We start from the raw sequence: 23,355 nt of genomic DNA, 5'->3' as shown, positions 1-23,355 counted from the left end.
AACGATCAGCGCTGAATGGAGGAAATGGGATGTTAAGCTGTCAATAAAACTAACTAGACTCACTGATCTTTGCTAAACTAAGCAGCATTTTGTTTCGTGATATTTCCTTAATCTGAGACATTTTGTTTTCTTAAGGGTATTTCAGGAGCTGTATATTCCTGCACCGGCAAATGTATGATTTTATGTCTAAGTGTGTCAGCTTATCCGCCGCAAAATCTCTCCTCAACTCACCCCGTCCAACATTCCGCTGTATTGGTTGAACACCCACACCAGCACATCTTGTTCTGCTAATCAATAGGCCTACCTCATGAGCTTTACTAACTAATTAAGTCAATTAATTAAGTAAGCTGAGCTGCTGATGAAATTTAAGGTAAGGACGGAATGGTTGGGCTGCCCTTAAGGAGTTACTAGGCTTCTAATGGAATTGTCTTTGGCTCTTACGGCTTTTCCTGGGACTGTACAAAATTCAGTATTCAAGAAAGTTGAACATTTTCAGCAGGAAATGACCCATCATGTCTTTCCAACTCATCCGCAGTAATTCCCAGAAATGTTGGACACTTGTGGGCTGCTTGGCATTGACTCTTCTGTATAGTTTCTCCCAAACACGTTTGCTGGTACTGGGGTCTGGAGACTGAGCTCATTAGCTTGAGGTCCCCTTCACTTCCCTTCTTCACCAGATACTTCTGTGCAATCTTGAGGTTATGACCCAATGGGCCATAATCCTGGTGATCGACCATAATGCTGGTGTATCACCATAATGCTGGTGTACCAGCACAGCCACGCTGTGATGGATTTTCCAAAAGATCGCATCAGCAGCTTACAAAGTTGGACCCATTGAGTCGCATGATTGCAAGTATGTAAGCTGTCAAATCGCTAACATAGTTAGCAACTATGCTTTTGGGAAATACAGCCCTGGTTGAGATTGGGTAAAGATCACCAGCTCTGATGCCAAGTCCTTTTCCAACGTGTTTTAGGGTCTCCAAGATCTATGCTACACAGCAACATCAAAATCTGCACAGTGACACCAGCCTCTGTGCTACGCAGCGACACAAAGATCTGTGCTACGCAGCGACACAAAGATCTGTGCTACACAGTGACACAAAGATCTGTGCTACACAGCGACACCAGCCTCTGTGCTACGCAGCGACACAAAGATCTGTGCTACACAGCGACACCAGCCTCTGTGCTACGCAGCCACACAAAGATCTGTGCTACGCAGCGACACCAGCCTCTGTGCTACGCAGCGACACCAGCCTGTGCTACGCAGCGACACAAAGATCTGTGCTACGCAGCGACACAAAGATCTGTGCTACGCAGCGACACAAAGATCTGTGCTACACAGCGACACCAGCCTCTGTGCTACACAGCGACACATAGATCTGTGTTACACAGTGACACCAGCCTCTATCTTGCACCAGACACCGACCCCAGTGCAGCACAGAAGCATCAGTTCTGCAGAGAAAAGGGCACGATTCCCCCTCCCTGCAGCAGATTCATCCATCCGCTTCCATTTAGCCGCTCCAACATTCTCCCCTGCTCACCGCCTATACATTGACCCGTTTAGTGTAAGTAATTGCATGACTCCAGGCAGCCCTGCTACCTAATGAGACAAGGTGGTTAGTCTTTTCAGGGCCCTGGACTGACCGTCACTTGTAATGAAGCATCAGGAATAAACAGAGCGAGAGATAACACAGAATTACCACAGTGCATTGACAGTTTTTTTTATTTATTTCTGTTAACCTCTGCCACGTTATTTTGTCATTAGAACAATGAGGTTTATGACCCTTGAGCAGAGAAACAATGGTAATACACAGGGAAGAAGCACTGGGGCATACACACACACACACACACACACACACACACACACACACACACACACGACACCTCCCGGAGGTGCAGGACACTGAGGACCTGTCAAATTTACATGTGGCCCATTGGACCCAAGTGGTCACACACATACCCACCAGACACACACTTCTATACAGTAAAACACTTGCCACAAACGCATCATTCTTTTCAGAAATATATTCAGAATGTGGACAACTAGAATGATAAACCAAGCAGTTCTGAAACAATTCGCACTGAAATTCTCATTAGAGGCTAAGATGTGCTCTTCTACTTTAGTCACATCATGTATAAAGCAAATGACTGGAGAAGGACGTCATGCTTGTAATGGTTAGTGGCAAAAGAGGAGGAGGACGCCCAAGAACTCGCTGGCTAGACACATCAAGGAAGATGGTGATAGATCGTAAGACGTGGAAAGTATTGATCCATAGAGTGACCGAGAGTCTAACTCGACTGAATGGATGATGATGGTGATGATATAGCTGTGAGAAGAGTTTTTTTCTCTGGAAATTACTCAGAATACTTTTTTTTGTCCAACGCCATAACTTTTTAATCATCACCATGACCTGTCACTTTGCCTGACACATGGGATTAAACTCATTAAAAAAAAAAAAGAACTAATTAAACAGTTTATCATTCAACCAAACTATATGAAATGCTAATGAAATACTGTAAATACCCTTAACAGCAGGGCCTGCTCTGTGTTTTCAGGGGCCCTGGGCAAAGCTTCGCTTACCAAGGAAACCGATGACAAATTCACTTCCCCCCAAACACAGGTAATTCAGGGGCCCGAGGCATCTGCCGATTCTGCCTGTAGCATAGACCCGGCCCAGCTTAACAGTTTTCCTGTATCTATATAAAGTACAGTTATTACATGCACAATTACAAGTATAAAGAGTCGCTATATAATATTTTAAAACAGTGATGTGAAACGCATAGTGATGTGAAACGCATAGTGATGTGAAACGCATAGTGATGTGAAACATACTTCCCTTGAACATAATATTACAATTCATAGTAATATATGGGTTCTGACCAGCTACTTGGGTTCTGTGGCAGCATGACTCGAGGCAGCTTCATCGAATAGATAGATAGATAGATAGATAGATAGATAGATAGATAGATAGATAGATAGATGATAGATAGATAGATGATAGATGATAGATAGATGATAGATAGATGGATTAGATATTCTTTTAAAGCCTTAAATAATTTCTTATTGGCTTTTTAGTCTCTAACGATTAACTTTCACTGAACCGCCCAGTTGCAGAACTATGGCACTAGCAGACCATGAAATGTCCTTCAGATGTCGTCTCAGATAAGAATCACCTTTCCGTCCATGTCTACACTCTTCTGTGACTCTCCTATTGATTGCAATCCCAAAGGGCAGTCTTATCATTAGATGGAAATCATGATTCTCTTCAGTGAATCAATCCTTCTTGTATTTGCTCTATTGCAATATATGCTTATTGATCTTATATATTATATTATATATTGCAGGGGCAGCATGGTGGTGCCATAGAGGTCCCTGCCAGCAACCAGCCGAGTGTTGAATTCCCAACACCATGTTCTCCCCATGTTGGCATGTGGTTTCTTCCGGATTCTCCCCCAAAAGACAAAAACACATGCTAAGGTGAATTAGAACTGCCAAACTGTCCATAGGTGTGAATGCTGTGGGCCCTGAGATGGGTTGGAGCATTTCTCCTGCTCTATCGGTTCCCCTTGGTAGCAGGGCACATCCACCCATTTTGCTCAGTTTTCCGAAACATGTCTCAACTCCTAGACTCCTACTTGAGATCTGGATATAGATATTGATTCACTGTAAATACATGGCTAACATATGATTAACGTGACAACCAGTTATACATTTGTACTAGCACATAACATATTGCGCATGGCCTTCCACAATTACTTTAAAACTGCAGCTCTCTGTGCACCGGTTGGGGCAGCTTCGAATCCCTTCCTGCTGGTGACTCCCCCCCCCTACACTGAATTGACCATTCTAAGTCTTTGAGGCGCTTGTACATTATTACACCAGTGGGTGGCGAAAGAGAGTTTACCTCAGTCATGATCTGGTTTTAAGATCTCATTCGTGAATGAAATGAGTAATCAATAACTCACTGAACAAACGGACCACATCAGTGCAGTCACTGAGATCATTTTGTTCATTTAAACAATGTATAAAAACAAAGAATGGTTCATGAGTGATACAAGTCTGCTTATCACAATGTCATGGGAAGGTTGATGGATGTTCTTGTCAAGATGACTTGATCAGTCTATTAATGAGGAGGGGCCAGGTTATGGTACAATGTGGTGTTTATCATCATGGCCTGCTAGTTTATTTCCCCAGTTCTGGACCGGTTTAAGATGGGTGCGTATACATTTATACAGCTATCTGCCTCTGACAGTTTATGAGAAAATGGCTTACTTTGCAGTTTTTCCCTCTTTGCAAAATCATTCAAATCCATTTCAGTTGAATGAGGAGTGGAATATGGATTGGTGCATTTGGGCTCTGTGCCTAAATCCACAAGGTCATGGGTTCAAATCCCATGGTTGATAGCATTATTGTATCCCCGCTGGGCCTTTGAGCAAGGTCCTTGACCTAAACTGCTGCAGGGATACCAACTTGGCCCTAACTCTCTCAGGCCAAGCTCCCCTCACTTGAACATCTCCTTTGATAAAAGGAGGAAGAAATCCCCAACTAAGCAGCAACAGATTATGAATAATGCAGGCAAAATTGTGTTACACATTTCTTGGAAGATTGAAAATATTTTTTAACTTTATTTCAAGGATATTGAGACATTCCTGAATGAACAGGAGTCTGTGCTCACAAACAATGCCTATAAAGCAAATCATTTATTATTTTTTTATAATCTACGATAGCCATTTCATACGGAAGACTACGAGCTTCATTTCAAACCTTTTTTTTTTTAAATCATAAAAATTAACAAAAACATAATATCACCATAAATTCAACAACAACGCCACGTGTGAAGCGCTACATCACTTTCCTCGTCAATGTGGCTTTTTAGGTAAATGTCAGTTCATCAGATAACGGCAGTGCCCTTAAGCGCCTTTCCAGCTGCGACACAGCCCGCCTGCTTCCCCGCAGCCCTATGCATGTGTGCCCAGAAACAACACTACGTCTTCGTCACCACTACTGCTTCATTACATTTTGAAGTCCAAATGAAATCACCCAGCTTGGAACGTAGCAGCACCTGCCCAGTAGGCAGCCGACTCTCCGTCGACCGTACATCCACAACCGAAAAAATACGCAACTACATAAATAAAATGGCAGAGCTGCCTGGACGCATAATTATTTTTTCCAGAGCGGACATCACTGAAGCTTGAAGGTTGTCCAAGCAGAACATGCCTGTGGACTGATTGAGGGGACTGCCATGGTCCCTGCCTCAGATCACTGGTGTCTCCCACTGCAGATCTGAATGCTGACCCGCTAGTACAGGTAGGTGTCAGGGCCTCGCTGGTACGGCGCCCCCGGGAAGCACTCGGTCATTCTGTCGGCTGTGGCGTAGAGAGAGGGCATCCGGGGATAGCCTCGCTCCCTGATCAATGTGCTTTGGCACGTTATTTAGCTTAAACTGCAGAGTTGCCAACTTTGGTCAGCTGGCTGGCGTGAGATTTTCAGTTCTGGAGGGTTTGCGAACTACCTCAACGCTTGTGATGTCGCTGATTTTAGGTTTATAATGTTGTTATATATATTGCAGATGCGGGAGAGCCGGTAACCCTGGCTGACAGCACCGACACCGAAATGATGATCGTGAAGAATCTGAGACATTGCGGATCAACATAAACGTGCTGCATTTGCCATTCGGTAAAGGTCCGTTCGCTCTGCGGTGCCCCCGCAGCGCCCCTACTCCTTCCATTTTCCACGAATTTTCACTCATTTTTAGCCCATGTTGCCATCTCACGGGCGTAAGAGGCAAAACTGACGGTCATCATGCGCCCAAACTAAAGAAAAACCAAATGATGAAATGTAGAATGAACATGAAATGAGAATTAATCCTGTCTGCAAGTTTAACCCCCTTCGCTGATTGACCTCTTTTACGTCGCCAGCTTCCCACTAGAAGACACACCCACATTTTTCATTGTTTTCACCAAATTGTAGTTTTTCTTTTTTTAATAAATCATCATTCCATAGTCAATTTTATATCTGAATTGGATCTAAAACACTCTGCGTATCAGCAATGTGTGCCGTTTATAAAAAACTAATAAAATACCAGCCCACGAAGGTTAATCTGGTCATTACAGAACATAAACTCAATTATGTTATCAATCATTTTTATCGAATTCCGCCCAAGCCCGTTATGGCATCAAAAAAAAATCTCAAAATTGCGTGTTATATATGAGTTATGCCTTTCATCCATAGGAAGCAAGCATGAACTATTCTGGAATATTTTAGGAGTAATCTCTAGTCAGAATGCTCCTCTGATGGACGAGCAGTTGATCGCATAGTAATAGCCTGATAAGAGCTTCGGTAATACAATACTGCCCACTGCTGGACAACAACGAAACCACACAAATTCATCTGGTACTCACCGAAGACTGAAGTTCAAAGTACTGCATCCTAAAAATAATTAACAGTAAGGACAATTTAAAATTATAGTAAATGCTGAATATATCAATATCATAATTTTTCTATCGTGTTTTGAAACAGAAAAACACCGATATACATTCTAATTAATCTTAAATATTTTACCTTAAACAATAGCCCTGTATGGGAATTCCTGAGCTACTTAAATGCTATCAGTTTATTCACATGCATGATTATAACTCTGGTGTCGCGCCCTGCATTCCTGCCCCCTCGTTTTTCCCTAGTGTGACTCTAACGAGCCACACCTGTTACTAATTTTCCTTACCTCTCGTTTCAGCCCTTGTGTGATTCACTCCAGATGCCTCTCGTTTGCTCCTCCTCAGTGGCGTATAAGAGCGCCTCCCAGTCCTACAGTGGTTTCCCCTCTTGCTAATTTTGTCTTGTGTTTGACCCCACATGGTCAGCTTTTGCTTACCCTGTTTCCATCCCTTAATAACCCCCCCCTTTGGGGTCCCCCATGCTGGCTCCTGCCTCCTTCATTGTCGGAACGTGACATCTGCTGTCTCTCATTGATAATATTATGTATAAATTAGCCTAAAAACTCACTATTCTTTTGAAAGCTCACAATATTGTTTTAGTAGAAGCTACACTTAAACGTAAGACCATCCATCCAACTTTCATAACTGATTATCCAGTACAGAGTTATGGGGGGGGCATGCAGTCTATCCCAGGAAGCACAAGGCAGGGGGCACCTTGGATGAGATGCCAGAATATCACGGCATTCAAACACACACACACACACACACACAATTAGAAATGCCAGTTTATCTAACTGCATAATTTTGCACTGTAAGCAAATACCAGGGAAGACATCCACAGACCTGGTAGCACTGCATAAAAATCCATCTATCCATCCATTTTCTATGCCCAGTTGTCCTGTGCTGCTTCACGGGAGGCTGGAGCCTGACTCGGAAGCTATGGGCACAAGGCAGGGAATAACCCAGGATGGCGTAGCAACAGAGGCGAATCTAGGGACTCTGGAGGCCAATGCAAAAAAATCCAACTCGCCTTCCCCTGGCACAGTAAAATATATTAGCTTTATTTTACTCTGAAGTGTAAATTAATAATATCGACTAAGACTCTGGCTCTGAATCAGTACCTGCGTCTTACCCATAATTACTGCATGGCACCGTGTATGAGAATGAATTATTCTTACTGCCTCTTTGGCGTATTGACCTTAAAGCAGCAATATCTGTTCCTGAATCAGTCTCTCCACAGTTGTGCTAGCGAAGCATTATCATTTTAGACAATCAGTATGACTGGCTGAATTTAAAAGGCATAAATGTAGCATATATGACTAAGCATTTTGTTTGCCTCTCTTACTGGTTCAAAGATACTTTGTTATCTCTCATAGTGCAGTACAGCACCAGTGCTTATGAAGCACAACGGCATGCTTTATATTACATATAGCGTGTTTTATAACGTGTAAATTTCTCTCAGTAAGTTCATACAACCTGAATACAACCCGGAACAACGGAAAGAGAAATGGAATATTACCTGAGCTAAAAACACCACTGCAAGTAACATTACTTATTGAAAATTTCAAATTGGCAGGCGCATCTATACATAAATTATTCAAAACACAGCTGGTTATCACATGTCAAGATAATTGGGTAGCGATTTCCTTAGTCGCAAGCATTTCAAATAAGAAGTAGAAAATTAAATTAAAAATGTTTTTATTTTAGTTTATAATACAGTATATAATTGCACATTCTAAAATTGACACAAATAACACACTGATTAATGATCAGCATGTGGAATATGTTCCACTATACTGTCAAAATTAATAAATAATACCAATAAATACTATTTTTTCACTGAAGCAGCTATGTTTTCTTTATGTTTCATCACACAGCCCTGACACGTTCACAAGCTATCGATTCAGTCCTGGAATTGGGGCCTGACAGCATCTAAGCTGCGTTCACACTGATCGTTTTAAAGCCTCGCAGCACTGTGTGGTTATTGCTGAGCTTCAAGCTGGCCTGCAGCATCTTCGCGCCAGCCGTCTTGGGGCAGATCGTGATGGCCTGCTGTCTTGTTTCTCCCGCTTTTAAGAGATACACCCTAAGAGGTGTAAGAGGTGTGAAAATGAGAAGGTCAGCTGTAGTATAGGAGACACCTAGAGCCTGAATCTCTTAACCAGCTGATGAGGATTCATTCAACACACTGAATGGTTGTTGTAACACACACCGTACAAGAGCTGCTTGTTAATTAAATCTAAAAGCTTGGTTTTTAATGTCTAAGGATATCATGGACACAAACCCCAAATCTCCTCAGCAGCACTGAGAGGCTACATTGTTCCAGAACATTCCTGTGCGGCTTGATCACTAGGCTACAAAGACAAGTTCTGTCTAAAGATTTTAGTCACACCTATATTCTGTTACATTGTACAGTTTTATTCAAATTTAAATGAAGAGCTAAAAAGTGCAGGTTACATGCCTGGGAATTATGAAAATGCTTTAATGCTGCCCTTACTTTGATGTGTCCTCTTCCTGGGTCAAACCAGGGCCAGAGACTCTGAGGACCCCAGTCACAGCAACCGGGAAGAAGTTACGGAAGCTCAGAAGCACAGTGTGCGCAGTGTTCACCAGGACGCCATCTTCATCGTCAATCTGCAAGACAAAAGCTGCTTGTTATGCTGGAAGCCTTTCATGAGCGTCTGTGACCTCCAGAGCAGCCGAGTGCTTTTTTTCAGAATGATGACGGTATCAAGCCTTTTTAAAACATGCACACTGCTGGCGAATACATTTTTATCCCAATAAAATTTTCCCAAAAAAAAAATTACTTGTTAAAACTGTCAATAGTTTAGCAGGCAGCATAATGATTACAGAACTTAAAGGATTACAATTGCAGGTGCTAAATGGGGCACTTGCTATTGCAGAACCATTGAAATGCTTTACTTGACTCATGACGTTATGATCTAGCTCATAAGATCGGATCACTAATGTCCAGGAGTCATGGGTTGTCTGAGGTCTATAGAGGATGTGTTGCATTGCATGTATATTGCTTTGCATGAAAGTCATGAATTCAGCCAAGAACAAGCACCTGAATAGAGATCTGTGGGGTGGAGACCTTAATCTCCTCATAGGCCAACGCCCTTTCCATTGTGACTTCATCACTCAACACAACGGCAAGATTGACCAAGTTGTCTCCCAGGAGAAATTGCATGGCTTGGACATAAGGGATTGAGTGGTGTATAACAGCAACTGTAGACAGAGGGGGGGAAAAAGGTTTTGTCAGAGGGAGGTAATGACCATATACAACCAATTAACAGGCCAATCAAAGTGCTCCGTTTGCCAATGTAAGAAAAACAACAGAAAGATGTTGTCTTACTATAGAACTATCATTACCTTCACGCGGTGCAAGCTTAAGCCTTTGAGAAGCTTCCCAGAACGTTTCCACTGGGCTGCGGTTATATTCCTTGACTTGGGCATTGACTTGTTCCCCAACAATCCTTGTGAAATTAGCTTTATTGGTGACCGTGACAGAGAAGTTGATGTTTTCACCGGCTACTGGAACTTTACTCAGTTTCAAGGAGACATCCAAAGTCTGCCTTTGTCCTTCAGGAAAAATGAAGAAGCAACATGAATTCAATAACTGACCGCATGGCACGCTTGCTTCATGGTAAATGTCGCTGAGGCAAGTAACGATAAATCAGTTGAAATGAGTCAAAACTTACTCTGCGTGTTTGCTGAAGGCCGTGACGTAACAGCTGTAGGAGAGTCAGACGAAGATATATATATATTAAGAAAACTGAAGTAAACAGCAGAAATTCAATTAAATGTGACTATTTGTTGTCAGTGTTCTAGATACAACTATTTTTTGGAAATTGCACCCATTAAAATATCTATGCAAGCCAGAAACAGAGTAAAAGAAATACTCACATCCACAATTTGATCCAGCTGATGACATGTTATCTGCAAAAGTAATTGAAAAGGTTGGCGGTTAGCAACCATGCTAGCCCAATTACCTGCGAATTTCTATAGCAATAGAATAGCAGCTTTTGTGCCCTACCTTTGGCCTTCTTGTAGGTGTTGGTGATATCCTGTGGGAAACTGCTGTCCACACACTTAGTACAGATCAGAGAGCCAACCCTATCAGTGTCTACGTTCCACACGAGCACCTTTCCATTCCTGACAACAGCTGTGTGCACGTCAGCGTTGACCTCCGCATAAATGAATGGGACGTCATAGAACAGATCCACTTGCTTTTCCCTGACTGCTTTCACTGGGCATGGGCCACAGCAGTAAATCCCTGTAGAATAGAAACACCAATAGTTACAGAAAGAAACACACAGTATGACCATTTTTCAGTATTTTATGTGCTGTATGAATCATTAGATAAGAAAAAAATGACAGAATACCAAAACTTTATCTATTCAGCTTTTTGTTAGAGCATCTGTGAGTGCATACAAAGTATATCATCAAAAAATTTGAATCATTTAACGTTTACCATCACTTCGCTCCTGTGGAGTTGGATCTAGTGCCTGCCATCCGTCAAATCCCACCCCAATGTCAGGCCGTGTCATCCAGCATTCCACCCACAGATGGTAGTTCCTGAGAACAATATTACAAAAGGTTTATTCGTGCTTTTGCTCTGCCCACTACCAAGTGGTTAAACCCAAGCGAACTCTCTGTACCATATGCTGTCCGCAGTTTGAGGCAGCTTTTCTCCTGTTTCGCTGTAATACTCCTCGACACTGAGATTGCCGTCGGTGTCATGAGCAGAGTTGAAGTTGGTAACCACTCGCGTTGGGATGCCCAGGACTCTCATGACTGAAATCGTAACCACGGAAGAGCATTATATACCTATGCTCAGGAAACCCAGAAGAGCTGGCTAGAAAAGACTACAAGGAGTGAAGTTTGCTTTACAGGTTGTATAACAACAAAATGTCAGTGGCTATCTGTCAGGTTCTGACCTACCTGTGCACATAACGGAAGCAAAGACCCAGCACTGGCCAAACAGCACGGGGCTGAACTGGGTCTTATCCCACAATTTCAAAATGGTGGCACTTCCTGTCCATTGTGAAGGAGGGACACCCTTACTGAAATCTCCAGACCAGTTGCCCTTCAGCACTCCTTTGTCATCTTCGCAATTGATCTGATATAAAAAAAAAAATAAATTTAAATCACCAAAATGTGTTTCAGAAACTTCTTGCAGTGCCTGTAAATATTCTCCTGATGAACACTGCAATTCGCCATGGGAAGACTGACATGTGACTCACCATTGCACAAACCACTCGGCTCAGGTAGACAGGGTCGGAGCGACGCAAATAGTCGTTTTTCTTATTTTTGCTGTGCTGTGGGCTGATATCTAGGATTTTCAGGCAGATGTCCAGAATCCCTTGTTCATACTACATTTTTGGAAAGAGGAACAGGGCTAAGGATGACTTTGTTAAGTAACGTGCATATTATGTTGACCACATCTACTTATGGTAACTCACCAGGCCAAAATCCCAGCTCCTTGATTGCACATTATCAGATGTTCCCATGAACAAGATACCTATGTCATTTTTCACATATTCCTGCCTCTGGGCTTCAGAGGGGAGGAATACTCTATCAGCTAAAAAACAGAAAAGAATTCACTCATAAAAACTCAACCACCTTTGCCATACTTGTACAGTAATCATGAGATACATAGTAACCAAATATAATGCAGTGTATGTATATAACTCTACCTCTACACCAGGGGTTGAAGAGCAGAATAAATCCTCCAAGAATACAACTCTGAAGCCCAAACTGGGACTGAATATTAAGTTGGAGGTTGTAGAGACCAACAGGTGCTCTTGATGAGGTGGAAATCTGGACTGTGACAGAATGGTAGACAGTCTTTCCCAACTCGATCTGGGCTCCCCATGTAGAATCTGTTGTTGGCTGAGAGAATGTTGCAGGGATTTCAATACAAAGTTCACCTAGATGGAAAAAAGTGAAGCAGAGTTAGTTCCAGTGGTACTAAAACAGCACAGAACAGATAGCATTTTCCCCAAGCTCCATCCAAAAGTACCTAGCAAGGCTTTGAAGGTCAAAGATTCCATGCGAGGGTCGAATGGCTCATCTTTGAAAAACAGTGTGATCCTGAAAGGTTTTCCTCTTCGAACCACCAGGTGTTTGGAGCTCAGACCTTGTGACTTGTGGTCCTCCTGATTCCCAACAAGGTTCCAGTTGACATAACTAACACATAAAGCTATAACAACAGAAAAGGAAACCTCAATACTTACACTCACAATTAGTAATGTGTAATTTAAAATGCACTCCTGACAATCTCAAAAAACAGAGATCATTCCATTTTTTATGTTACAGTGCATCTGGACAGCATGAGACAGACCCTGTATGCCCATGATGAGCTCATGATGAATGTCACCAAAGAATCTGACAAAGATTTCTAAGTTAAGATAACGGCAATATCCAGAAATGTTTCTGCTGAGAAGGAACATTAAAAACTCACCCTTCATTGGTGTGCTTGGCTGATGTATCTTCCTTGCAAAAATCTGAGTGAGCTGATGTTCTCTCCCCAGATTTATACTAAACAGTAAGAATGCAGCTCCTCCCAGAGCACATGAAAAGGCAGAGATAAAACCCCTTTTCCAGGTACACAGCGTTACCTTTTGCCAAAACAACCCCACCCTCTGTTACATAAAAATAATCAACTCTGGCCAAAAATAAACAACTTTAAAAATTACAGACTGTCATTTTTATGAGAATAATAATAATAATCTGTTAGCTTACTTGGACTATACACATTCAATGTAGATGTTAAAGACCCTGGATATTGGATTAATGAGGATTGCTGAAAAGTTAAAATGAGTTCTATACTTCGGAAATGCTGTCAGTGCCCTGGGACACCAGTTGTCCTTTTCATTATTGTAATACAATGTATTAAGTTTTAAATCTATTTCATACAAAAAAACACAAAAGCAACACATCTGGCACTATGTGAAAAATGTTCCACATTTGTAGCTTGTGCAACACCCAGTGATGTCACACATTCGCAGAATGAAAGGTGGGCCTGCTGCCGTCTTGGGTGTGTTTTATTAAGGCATTTTTTGGCGTAGGGCTGAGAGAGTGAGCATAGCATTATGTACACAAAGAGTCATACCTCGACGAAAGAGGTGCGGGCCAAATGTTGCATGTTTCCATGGAATCGCAACTGTGCGAACCCCTCAGGACTCAACATGCAGGCAGATACAAGACGCACATAATTCTGTCACTACTATTGTGACGTCACAGAATGACACATTTCAGAACTCCTATCCACTTAGGGATAATACAACCATGGTTTGTAGTTTTCTTCATGGATGGATAAAAATTCTGCCGTTTCCTGAATAATTAGTCACCCACACCCACAAAAGATGAAGCAATGTCTGACATTTTACTTCCAATAGAAAAAGCAGATGCAAGTGAAAGGTCACTGGTTCAGATCTCATGACTGGTAAAGAAATATCAGTGTGAGCCTTTCAGCAAGGCTCTTAACCCCCAGTAGATGCTCCAGGGGGCAGACAAATGGTTGACCTGATACTCTGAGGCCAAGTTCAGCTCCTGTCGGTGTTTACGTCACACCAGAGAGCAAAATGGAATATGCAAAATTTGGAATTTCACTGTAACTGCTACCTATACAATAAAAATTTATATATTCTTCCTCTTGGCAGTTACTTCAAAAACTGGAGCATAGAAAACAAGGTAACAGCAAATATAGAGATGCACCCAAAACTAAATATTCTCAAATCTAAATTAACTAAACATCCCAGTAAAAATGGTCAAAATGCACTTTGCAAAGCAAATCAAGAGTTAGGCTTAATAATTTTTAAAAAGATAATTATAATTGATCCAGACATTTCTGTGAAAGCAATGTACCAATTTTTATTACACAGGTCCATTCAGAAAATATCTAATCTCCGTAAATATTTATCATTCCAATGGGATTTAAGATTTGCAAAAGGCTACAAAAAGGAGACCAATTCATACATCATATTTTTATTTCTCACATTTCTAAACAGATTTAAACATTTGACACTCAGTTCTCTTCATGTACAGAAATTAAATAGCATTTAAACCATCAAACCTCCATTTACTAAAAGATATTTTACAGGAAGAAATTACAGTTCATTCAGTATTAACATTATTTACAGCATCTATACAATACAGAGGTGAATTTGATGCAGTACCATTTTTTTAAAATAAAAGCATCTTTGAAGAGACCAATAATTTTATTTGAGGTTAGGAAATTTCCTATCTACATGTACATTTTTATTCCAGGGGTTCTGCCACATTTTAGATTTGTTAAAATGTTTCATTTTTACAAGAATGTCTGATAATTGTATCTGGACCATGAAGACAAAGGGAGGAGAATGGTTTCTTTCTGCAATTAGGGAAAATATCAGCGATTAAAGCAAAACCCCCTTATCTTTAAGTAGGTTATAAACATAAAGTGAAATGTATAAAAATACGCTTTCTATGACAAACCTTTTCTGTATTTTTTTCCCCACTGTGGAGAACATTTTTGCGAGACTTGAGGCTTTACATCTCAATTATTTCCCTCGTTAAATCCACTACCAAAAAGCTATTGACAACCCTAGTGACGTCAGGGCAACGCCACTCTGGATAAATGCAGGGGGCAGACGAGAACCTCAGGGGTCGTTAGCTCATTTTTATAACTTTTGAAGATCAATTACAATAAGCAGCCACATAAACCCACATTCGATATTTTAAAAAGCTGGGATTTCCACCCTTATCTGAGATGTCCAGAAACATCACTATGCATAGCACACTATAGACCACTTATAACTAAGAGTCTAAAGGATGATAAATGCATATTTTTGCCCGAGAATGCAATAACGAACCTAAATCACCTGCCATCCACCGACATGAGGTCTGCACCTATCAGCGAGCATGTCAGTCTGTCACCTGCATTTATCTTTCGTGTGCAGTCACAGTTGAACCTCATTTTGCCAATCATCAAACCCCCCCCCCCCGTTACCACCATAATCACTCCACCACATGCTCCCTGTTGTCTTGCAGGTATCATGACTTGCATTCATGGGACAGATGGAATGAATTTAAACAAACAAACAAACAAAAAAAACAACGATAAAAAGTAAAAACCTCAGTGCCCCATTAAAACGAGATTTATCCAGGACAGGAACTACGCCTCTCCAAAGCACGAATCCTGACAGACGTCACTGGAATTCCCAACCGTTTATTTGCAGAATTTAACAAATGTCTGACAGGCCCTATAAAACTAGGGAAGTTAGCATTTGATTTGCTGATGCTACACACATGCTCTATAAATACAAATCTGCTGCACCATGGTCTGCACTACACACAGCTGGTTACACTGGGAAAGTATTGCCTCAGTGTAGGTGTACTCCCGAGACAGGGCATCTAGCCAGGCTTTAAGATACACCTTCAGCAAATCCAGTTAAAATGCTCTGAAGCAGTTGGAGTGGCCCTGTTATTTTGTGACTACCACAAATAGATAAATGTATCTGGACGTCTAGTGATTTTTCTAGTGCCATGGCACTTTTTACTTCCTTGATTACTTGACAGGATGCCACTGCAGTACTCTACAGTAAGTTTTATTGGTCATATTATAAATAAACCTTAATTTGCGTACACAGTATGTGCCGGGGACAAAATTATCGCCACATAATTTTGAGCTAACAGAGGCCTCTTTTCCCGCTCTATTTATCGCATGACTTTTTTTTTTAATAATTGAAAGAAACCTTTAGGTGCATGACACTTCCATCACAGTTCCAATGTAACAGGTATTTGGACATCTTCAGTCAGATGTGCAATTTAGTTTATAGATAAAACTAAGCACATCAAGGGGGAAAAAAAATGAAAACCTCACTGCAGAAAATTAACGTCAAACGACAGCTATACTCAAAATGCTTAGATGATTCGACATTTAACATCCTTATTAGAAACGACAGTTTTGTAGGCACTGTCTGAAATAGAAAAATACCATGTATACACTGTAACCTTGGGCAGAAATGAAAGCTTTTGATTAATTGTTATACAGATAGAGGACACAGATGCACAAATCGAGGCAGCAGGGCACAATTGTTTTTTTTTTATATAAATATCACTTCACATTCAAAGCAATGACTTCAGAACGACGTGGCTGAAGACACAGATAGGACAGTGGAGTTTATAGTGCATAGTTCTCAAGCTTTCAACATTAAATTCAATATTGTGCACAATGTTGAGATCAATCGACTCCCCAGTGCGGAAATAACTTAGTCTAAGTCTAAGGAGCCCTGAGGCCACTCCCACCCACCCTGACTCAACCGGCGGAGGATTCCGATTTTCTAAGTAGAATGATGGCAGCCATGGGAAAGGGGCCTGGAGTGAGCTTCCTCTCCAGCAGGGGAGGAGATCTGAAGAAGTATCTCACTGAAGGTGGCGTGTTATTCATGCTCACTCTGAACTTACAGAAACGAAAGGAAGTAGCCGTTCTGTCAGGCAGATTAAGGGACTGAGAACCTGTGGTCTACAGCACACGGGGATGCGGGAAGGAGTGCCCCAGCATTAGCTAATCCTCAGGCTCCTGAGGATCTGCATGCCCCTTCCATGCGGGCTTCTGCTATATAACCAGGGAAAGTAGGCCGGGGGCAGGGGAGGTACTTTCTGAGCTTCTGCACAAACCCCCCAGGTGGGCGAAGAGGCTAATCTCACAGCAAGACCGACAATTCCACAGAATCATTGGTAGCACATTGCTGCCAAGGACCAAAGGGTCAAGTATAGGACAAAATGCTGTACGGATCCGTAAAGGTCAGCCAGCAGAGTAACTTGGTTTACTTGTCTTGGTTACTCCTGTCCAAAGCCTTCGGTTTCTTCGATCGCAAACAGTAACTTCTCTTTGAGCTGCTCGTAGCTTTTGTAGGGCGGTAGATCCAGACGGTTAAAACTAGTAATTAAAACAAGAACAAGACATTTAGTCATGTATTCAGTACAGACAACCATCATGGAAGTAACACCAAGAACAGATGAACAGATGAAAATTGGACAGTTCAAGTCCAAATGATTCTTCTTTGGTTTTGCTCACAAAGTGCATAAAATACAATATATCAAAAGGCACAACAACACACAGTTATATTTTAAACTGAGTGCGATATCCATTTCTGAGCTTCCGGGCTGTTGCCCACTGAGAACCTAAATCAGCCACCTGTAGCACAAAGGAACTGCTCATACAGAAATTAAATACAAACACACCAAGTGTGGCTCCTCGGGAGCCAGTTCTCCTTCCCAACTTTCTCAATGCAGAACTTCTGTGGGCCATTACTCCCTGCAAAAAGAGACACGTTCAGTTCAGTGAACGCATATGATCCCTTTGTGGCAATGGGGGCGTGGTCAGTATGAACTCCCTGCCAAACGTACCCATCAGATCGGCGAATCCCCCGACTGGTAGGCGGCAGGTACCCGTGACAAACTGCAACAGCCGCATCCGCTTTTCGTTATCGATTTCTTTAATGAACTGAAAGGGAGAGTATAGCACATTGCAATCTTTTAACATAACCAGTATGACCTACGGCCAAAAGAAAAACCATTAAGGTAGTTACAGATATAGCCAACTAAATGGGTCTTTGATCTTTTTGAGCAGAAATCTGGCTGTCCACAGTGGAGTCTGGATTACATTTTGTGATTTTCTGTCATATAAAAATATACAGACAGACACAGACACACATTCATTCACGCTTTATATATTCCTATCATTGTGGGAACTATCAGTTCATTTCTATGAGTGAAACCCTAACGGCGATAACCCTAACGGCGATAACCCGAACACTTACACAGCCCTAACCTTAACCATAAGCAACGTAACAAAATAGAAGACGTTTGGGGCTTTTTGATTGCATTCACTTTTTTTTTCCTAAAATTGAGGTTTATATTGTGGGGACCTGAAAATGTAAATTGCAAACAGATTTTACTACATTGTTGAGACATTTAGTCCCCGCAATGTGGTAAATACAAACCCACAAACAAGCATGTTCAAAAACAAAGTTTTAGGGCTCCGAAAAGATTTGGGTACGACAGTACAAGCAGGTCCGGCACATCAAAACGTACCTGCCAGAACCACAGGATCTGCTTGCTGCTCCGAGCGTAATGCCGGTAAATTGTGTTCCTCTGCCAATCTACCAGGTCGATCTCCTGCATCCCGCAAAGCATCACCTTTCGGAACAGAAACACCACTTCCTTGTTACACACACCCGGAAACAGCCATGGCAGCTCTATCAGCAAACCAACATCCAATCAGCAGTCAGAACCTTATAAAACAACCAATTACCAGAGAGACTACAGTCAAGGTCTGCCATTTAAGTACTTATACCTCAACACCCTCTCCACCATTGTTCTAGTTAAAATTCATATCGACAAAGCTTGTTGAGTCATATCATTACAAAAAAAATTAACCTCCAATTCCTTCGCATCAAAATACTGCAGGTATTGCTGTGGAAGCACTTCATTGAAGCCCTCAAAGAAGGCCTGTGTTTGCTCTTCAACTCCCCTGGACAACCTCCACTCAGCCACAAGCCTGCAACACACAGACACCACAACATCTTCCAGGCAACATTTCCCCAGATTTTATTGTAAATAAAAGCACTTTATTATTTCAAATAGCTCAGTGAAATCTTTGTTTCAGACATTAATAAAAAGGCACAACATACCGTAGGGTGTAAAGCAGAAAGAAGCATTTTTTCCCCAGACAAATATTACCACAATTAACAAGGGGGAAGGCTGAAGGCATCCATGCCAAAGCAACTGCCTCTTGTTCTACCCTGTGGCAAGTCTTGGTTTTGTATGGAGGGGGAAAAAGTACCTGATGTATTCCTCTTTGTTCTCCTCTGTGACTAATATGTTGCTGCCGTCTAGTTTCAGTTCGTGTGTGGTGACTTCACCCAGGATTTCTTTATCCACAGAAAAGTACATTTCCAGACCACACTCTTCGATGTTGTTCTCCCTAAAGGGAAATGGTATCGATGCACAGTTGATGGGATCCTTCTCACTGTACACACAGACGTATCCGTTCTTCCCCGCGGTTATTCAAAGGGATTACGGCAGCAGACACAAACAGGTCAGGTTTCAGGTGGAACTCACTTGATCCAGATAAGGGAATTGTAGAACTCGGGATCGATGGATTCCAGATCCTTCAGACCCAGAGGCTTATTTAAAATGCGTTTGTAGAAAGGCAACGAGAAGCCCGTGTCGATAAACTTCCCATGAAATAAAGCCTGAAAATAACAGAAGATTCAGATTTAAACTGACCTAAATTTAAAAACCACATTCCCACTAAGCAATGAATAGTCAGTCGTGTACACACTGCTGCAGAGAAGAAAAGCCAATGTAAAAGAAACAAAGCCCACCATGGCGATAAACCGGCCAATGAACTTGAAGTACTTGAGGTGGTCTGGATTGATGTAGGAGGCGGGGTTGATCTGCAGGCAGTAGTTTTCCTTCCCTGCATACTCGAACAGGCAATACATGGGGTTCAGCACCTCATGGGATAGGAGGAAGAACCACTCTCTGGAAAAGGTACATGGACACTCATTTACTCACAGCGTCGACCTAATAAAAGGTAATATATCAAGGAAGTTTATTTACTTATTTAATAGTCATCTATGTTTCTTAAGAATATAGCTTCTGTTGCAGAGGTTGAGTATTACTCTGCTATGTTGAAATACTAATATTTATTTACTAATACTAATAAAATACTAATAATAATGTAAAACCAAACACGGCCTAACTTGCCTGGCCACACCGCCATAGTCCAGACCTTCCTCTCCAGGAAAAATCACCCACAGTCTTCGCCGAAGATCTTGGGAATTGAAGCTCATTATCTTAATAAAAGACGATGCTAACAGTGAGTAACACTGCACTGCAGTTATGCAGCACACAGACCAATAAAGGCGTCACATGACAGCAGAAAAGGGTTAAATAACTTAGAGCAAAGTGGAAAGGGCTTTGGGAGACAAATGGGCAAACGTTCAGGCCTGAATTTCCGGGACCATAAGGCTCTGTGAGACATTATGGAAGACAGGTACCAACCTGCTGGAAGGAATCTTCAAACAGGCTTTTGCGGGACACAGTAATCTTTATGTGCTGAGGCATGGACAGTTGCTGTGGGAGAAAGCAGGATTGTTTCAGGTCTGTTGCGTCTGTCTAATGACATCAATCCAAAATATGCCGCCATTCCTCACTGTTAAAGCACATTATTCATAGGTACCATATACTAACTGATAAGGCGACACCCACATTTTTGAGAAAGACTAGACCAAGCATTTACAAATAAATACCAAACACCAGTATTCATGCCAAAATATTCAGCGGAAAATAACATGGACACGCATATAAACATCACCATGGTTATGTTACAATAAACAATAAAATGGAAAAACAAACGGGATAAATAAATCAAGTGTGGCTTGTTTGTTGTCTATTGTCAAGGAGCAATAAATGCTGCTGGCTGGTTCAGCGAGTGGGGAGGTGCCTGCATATTCACTACTGTGCAGACGTCTCAGGCCATCCAAGAAAACGTTGTTTAAATGATCTTCATGCAAAACTATAACAATATGCCTCTCTAAGTATCTTCAGCCATTTCAGCACCTCTGCTCAAGTCACCCAAGTATTTCAGCCATGTATTTTCTAATTGGATGACTTTACAATGTTTGGCTAATCAATACCTCACTGAGTTACTTAACTAATTAATTGAGCTGGTGGTGAAATTAAACGAATAAATGGAATGACTGAGGTGCCACTGAGGAGAGGTTTGAGAACTTCAATGGTGTTCTTCTAGCCATCAAAGATGATATCAGTGACTTTTTTGGAGAACAGAAGAGATTCTTATTGGTTTGTATTGTGTGACGTTTAATTTGCACATATTCTAATGTTAAATTGTGCTTCTTTTTCCTGAGCAAATATAAGCTAAACAGCTTTAAACATTTTCTTTGCATGCCTGAAATCGGCAACAGTTTACTTTTGCATAAAGCTCGACTAAGACGACCACATTTTAAGCACTGACAGCATCACACAGCAGCACTTCCTCGTTCTCACGCCACCAAAACCCAGCCAGGGTGACTGCAGAGCTCGGCCTGCTGGGGCCACCAGGGCTGGGCCCTGCATTCTCTGCTGCATCTTATCACAAGCTACGCACGTCATCCCATTCCGGAACACCACACTTACCTGACACCAGAATCGGAAATATTGGACTTTGGCTTTAAAGTCACGCACGTACGTGATCTGGGGCCCATTTTCACTGCAAAAAAAAGGCAAAATAATTTACGTGGCCAATACATTTTAATTATAAATAAGTGATAAGGCGTTGAACAGAATGATGATCTTTCTGACATAATTTTTTTTAAAGAGCTGTCAGTCTATGATGAAGGATGACAGCTTTGGAGACGTGATGTCAAAGAAGGCAAACTCACAGAGAGGATTTGCCAGTTCGGGGGTCGATGTAGGTGGTGGTTTTCCGGTTGTGGTCGACAAAGTAAGGAATGCCGTCCACGGTGAACCTCATCTCCCAGCCTTCGGGCAGTGGCTTCTCGTTCAGCAGCCTGGCGAGAGGGGAGGAGACGGCAGACGTCACGGCAGCCTCTGGCAGGCGTGACACCGGGCTTGTTTTGAATCACGATTATACGCAACAACAATCACACAGAACGGCGTGGCTAATCATCGACGAGCAACACCAAAGTATCACGCACATAAAAAGAGGCTGAAAAGCTCACCCTTGGGTGCGAGGATCTTCCCACTGAGTTGTTCTTGTGGGGTGATGGACAAAGTACACTCTACCATTGGTGTCCGTTCTTTTCTCTTTGGAAAATTACACAAGCACATAGGTCTAAATCCTCTCAGTGCCTCATCTACTGCTTTTGTTTGCAAGTCCTCCAAGGAAACACTATACTAAGTCTGCAATAACACTGCAAATAGAGCTGTCTAAGCATTTTCACATGTTCTGCTAATAATAATTAGACTGTCTTATGTAAAGCACAGTTGCACCTGATGTTTTCACTCCAACTGGATTAACCACATCTCTCGTTAGGAAGGGCTTGGTATAAAATGAAAATAACTGAGTGATTACGGCTAAACGCAACTGAAGCCCCCAGTTCCAACATTAATCATTATAAACGCCTGATGTGTGATAATTACCCCAGCCATGAGGCAGAGGTCCAAGGGGATCAAACTCTTTATTCTGCAAAGCGGGAATTTGATCCTGAAGCTGCAGTAACACCAAAGAAAGGGGAAAAGAAAGAACATTAAAGTGTGAAGAATTTAAAATGCTCAGTGTTGTTCCAGTGGCCGCATGCGACGCCTCCGGGAATATGCCGACTGCAGTACGCAGATAAGCGCTTCAGAAGCTGTCCCACGCCATGCCAGCCCCTCACACACCTACCCCGAATATGAACCTCTGGTTGAACTGCTGCATGGCGCCCTGCAGCTGGCTGCGCTGCAGTTGCCATTCCTCGTAGTTGCGCACCGACTCCACCGTGGGCCGCTGCCAGGTGGTGGTCCGCGTGATGTGATCCACATAGTAAATCCTTCCCATGGGGTCCACGCGTCTTTCCCAGCTTGTTGGGGAGGGCAGGGAGAGACGGTGAGCGCGGACCCAGTCTGATGTCATACATGAAACTGGAGCACTTTCCCGATACCGTACTGGCACTCAGGACCTCAGAGTACAGATACACTATAGGCTGCTGCATTACGTATTGAATATGTACTTTGCTGGAAAAAGAAAAAAAAGGAAAATCAAGAGTTATTCTGATTAAAAAGGTGTACCCAGTAGGTAGGGGTTCTGGCCTGTCCCACGTCGTCCGCTTTTCAATGTGATCCACAAAATACACTCTGCCGTTTTGGTCGACTCTCTGCTCCCACCTTGACGTAACCAAAACAACGTGTCACATGACTAAG

The 23,355-nt window shown here is 42.2% G+C and overlaps 2 protein-coding genes across 2 annotated transcripts in view; both read right to left on the bottom strand.

Annotated features, from left to right (window-relative positions):
• Nucleotides 1-8,116: 8,116 nt before the first annotated feature.
• Nucleotides 8,117-13,022, bottom strand: tgm5l (transglutaminase 5, like). Its single transcript, XM_049002452.1, has 15 exons — nucleotides 12,902-13,022; nucleotides 12,461-12,640; nucleotides 12,135-12,368; nucleotides 11,901-12,019; nucleotides 11,682-11,810; nucleotides 11,380-11,557; nucleotides 11,097-11,232; nucleotides 10,910-11,013; nucleotides 10,472-10,711; nucleotides 10,342-10,374; nucleotides 10,137-10,169; nucleotides 9,808-10,017; nucleotides 9,503-9,663; nucleotides 8,933-9,069; nucleotides 8,117-8,521 (listed from the first exon to the last, which is right to left on the bottom strand). The coding sequence occupies exons 1-15, from the start codon at nucleotides 12,906-12,908 to the stop codon at nucleotides 8,368-8,370; spliced, it is 2,055 nt and encodes a 684-aa protein (XP_048858409.1). The 5' UTR covers nucleotides 12,909-13,022; the 3' UTR covers nucleotides 8,117-8,367.
• Nucleotides 13,023-14,411: 1,389 nt separating this feature from the next.
• Nucleotides 14,412-23,355, bottom strand: part of LOC125725507 (E3 ubiquitin-protein ligase Itchy-like) — a 17,202-nt gene continuing 8,258 nt past the window's right edge. The window contains exons 9-24 of the mRNA XM_049002455.1: nucleotides 23,224-23,319; nucleotides 22,841-23,015; nucleotides 22,597-22,666; nucleotides 22,176-22,260; nucleotides 21,876-22,004; nucleotides 21,631-21,703; nucleotides 20,497-20,568; nucleotides 20,196-20,288; nucleotides 19,815-19,970; nucleotides 19,549-19,682; nucleotides 19,271-19,411; nucleotides 18,865-18,985; nucleotides 18,520-18,624; nucleotides 17,833-17,929; nucleotides 17,668-17,740; nucleotides 14,412-17,362 (exon numbers count right to left, since the gene is read on the bottom strand). Coding sequence (XP_048858412.1) covers nucleotides 17,263-17,362; nucleotides 17,668-17,740; nucleotides 17,833-17,929; nucleotides 18,520-18,624; nucleotides 18,865-18,985; nucleotides 19,271-19,411; nucleotides 19,549-19,682; nucleotides 19,815-19,970; nucleotides 20,196-20,288; nucleotides 20,497-20,568; nucleotides 21,631-21,703; nucleotides 21,876-22,004; nucleotides 22,176-22,260; nucleotides 22,597-22,666; nucleotides 22,841-23,015; nucleotides 23,224-23,319 — 1,720 coding nt within the window. The 3' untranslated portion in view covers nucleotides 14,412-17,262. The remainder of the gene's footprint in view (nucleotides 17,363-17,667; nucleotides 17,741-17,832; nucleotides 17,930-18,519; nucleotides 18,625-18,864; nucleotides 18,986-19,270; nucleotides 19,412-19,548; nucleotides 19,683-19,814; nucleotides 19,971-20,195; nucleotides 20,289-20,496; nucleotides 20,569-21,630; nucleotides 21,704-21,875; nucleotides 22,005-22,175; nucleotides 22,261-22,596; nucleotides 22,667-22,840; nucleotides 23,016-23,223; nucleotides 23,320-23,355) is intronic.

The sequence above is a fragment of the Brienomyrus brachyistius genome, unplaced genomic scaffold (genome assembly GCF_023856365.1).
Source record: "Brienomyrus brachyistius isolate T26 unplaced genomic scaffold, BBRACH_0.4 scaffold68, whole genome shotgun sequence".
NCBI lineage: Eukaryota > Metazoa > Chordata > Actinopteri > Osteoglossiformes > Mormyridae > Brienomyrus > Brienomyrus brachyistius.
The sequence above is the reverse complement of the archived record's forward strand: the minus strand, read 5'-3'. Positions and strand labels throughout refer to the sequence as shown.

Bases quoted from the DNA above. Each gene is read 5' to 3' on its own strand.
- tgm5l (XM_049002452.1), bottom strand. The intron at 12,369-12,460 runs GTACTTTTGGAT...TTTTCCATCTAG, and splicing joins GACCTTCAAAGCCTTGCTAG to GTGAACTTTGTATTGAAATC. The intron at 11,558-11,681 runs GTGAGTCACATG...TTTTTATATCAG, and splicing joins GCCGAGTGGTTTGTGCAATG to ATCAATTGCGAAGATGACAA.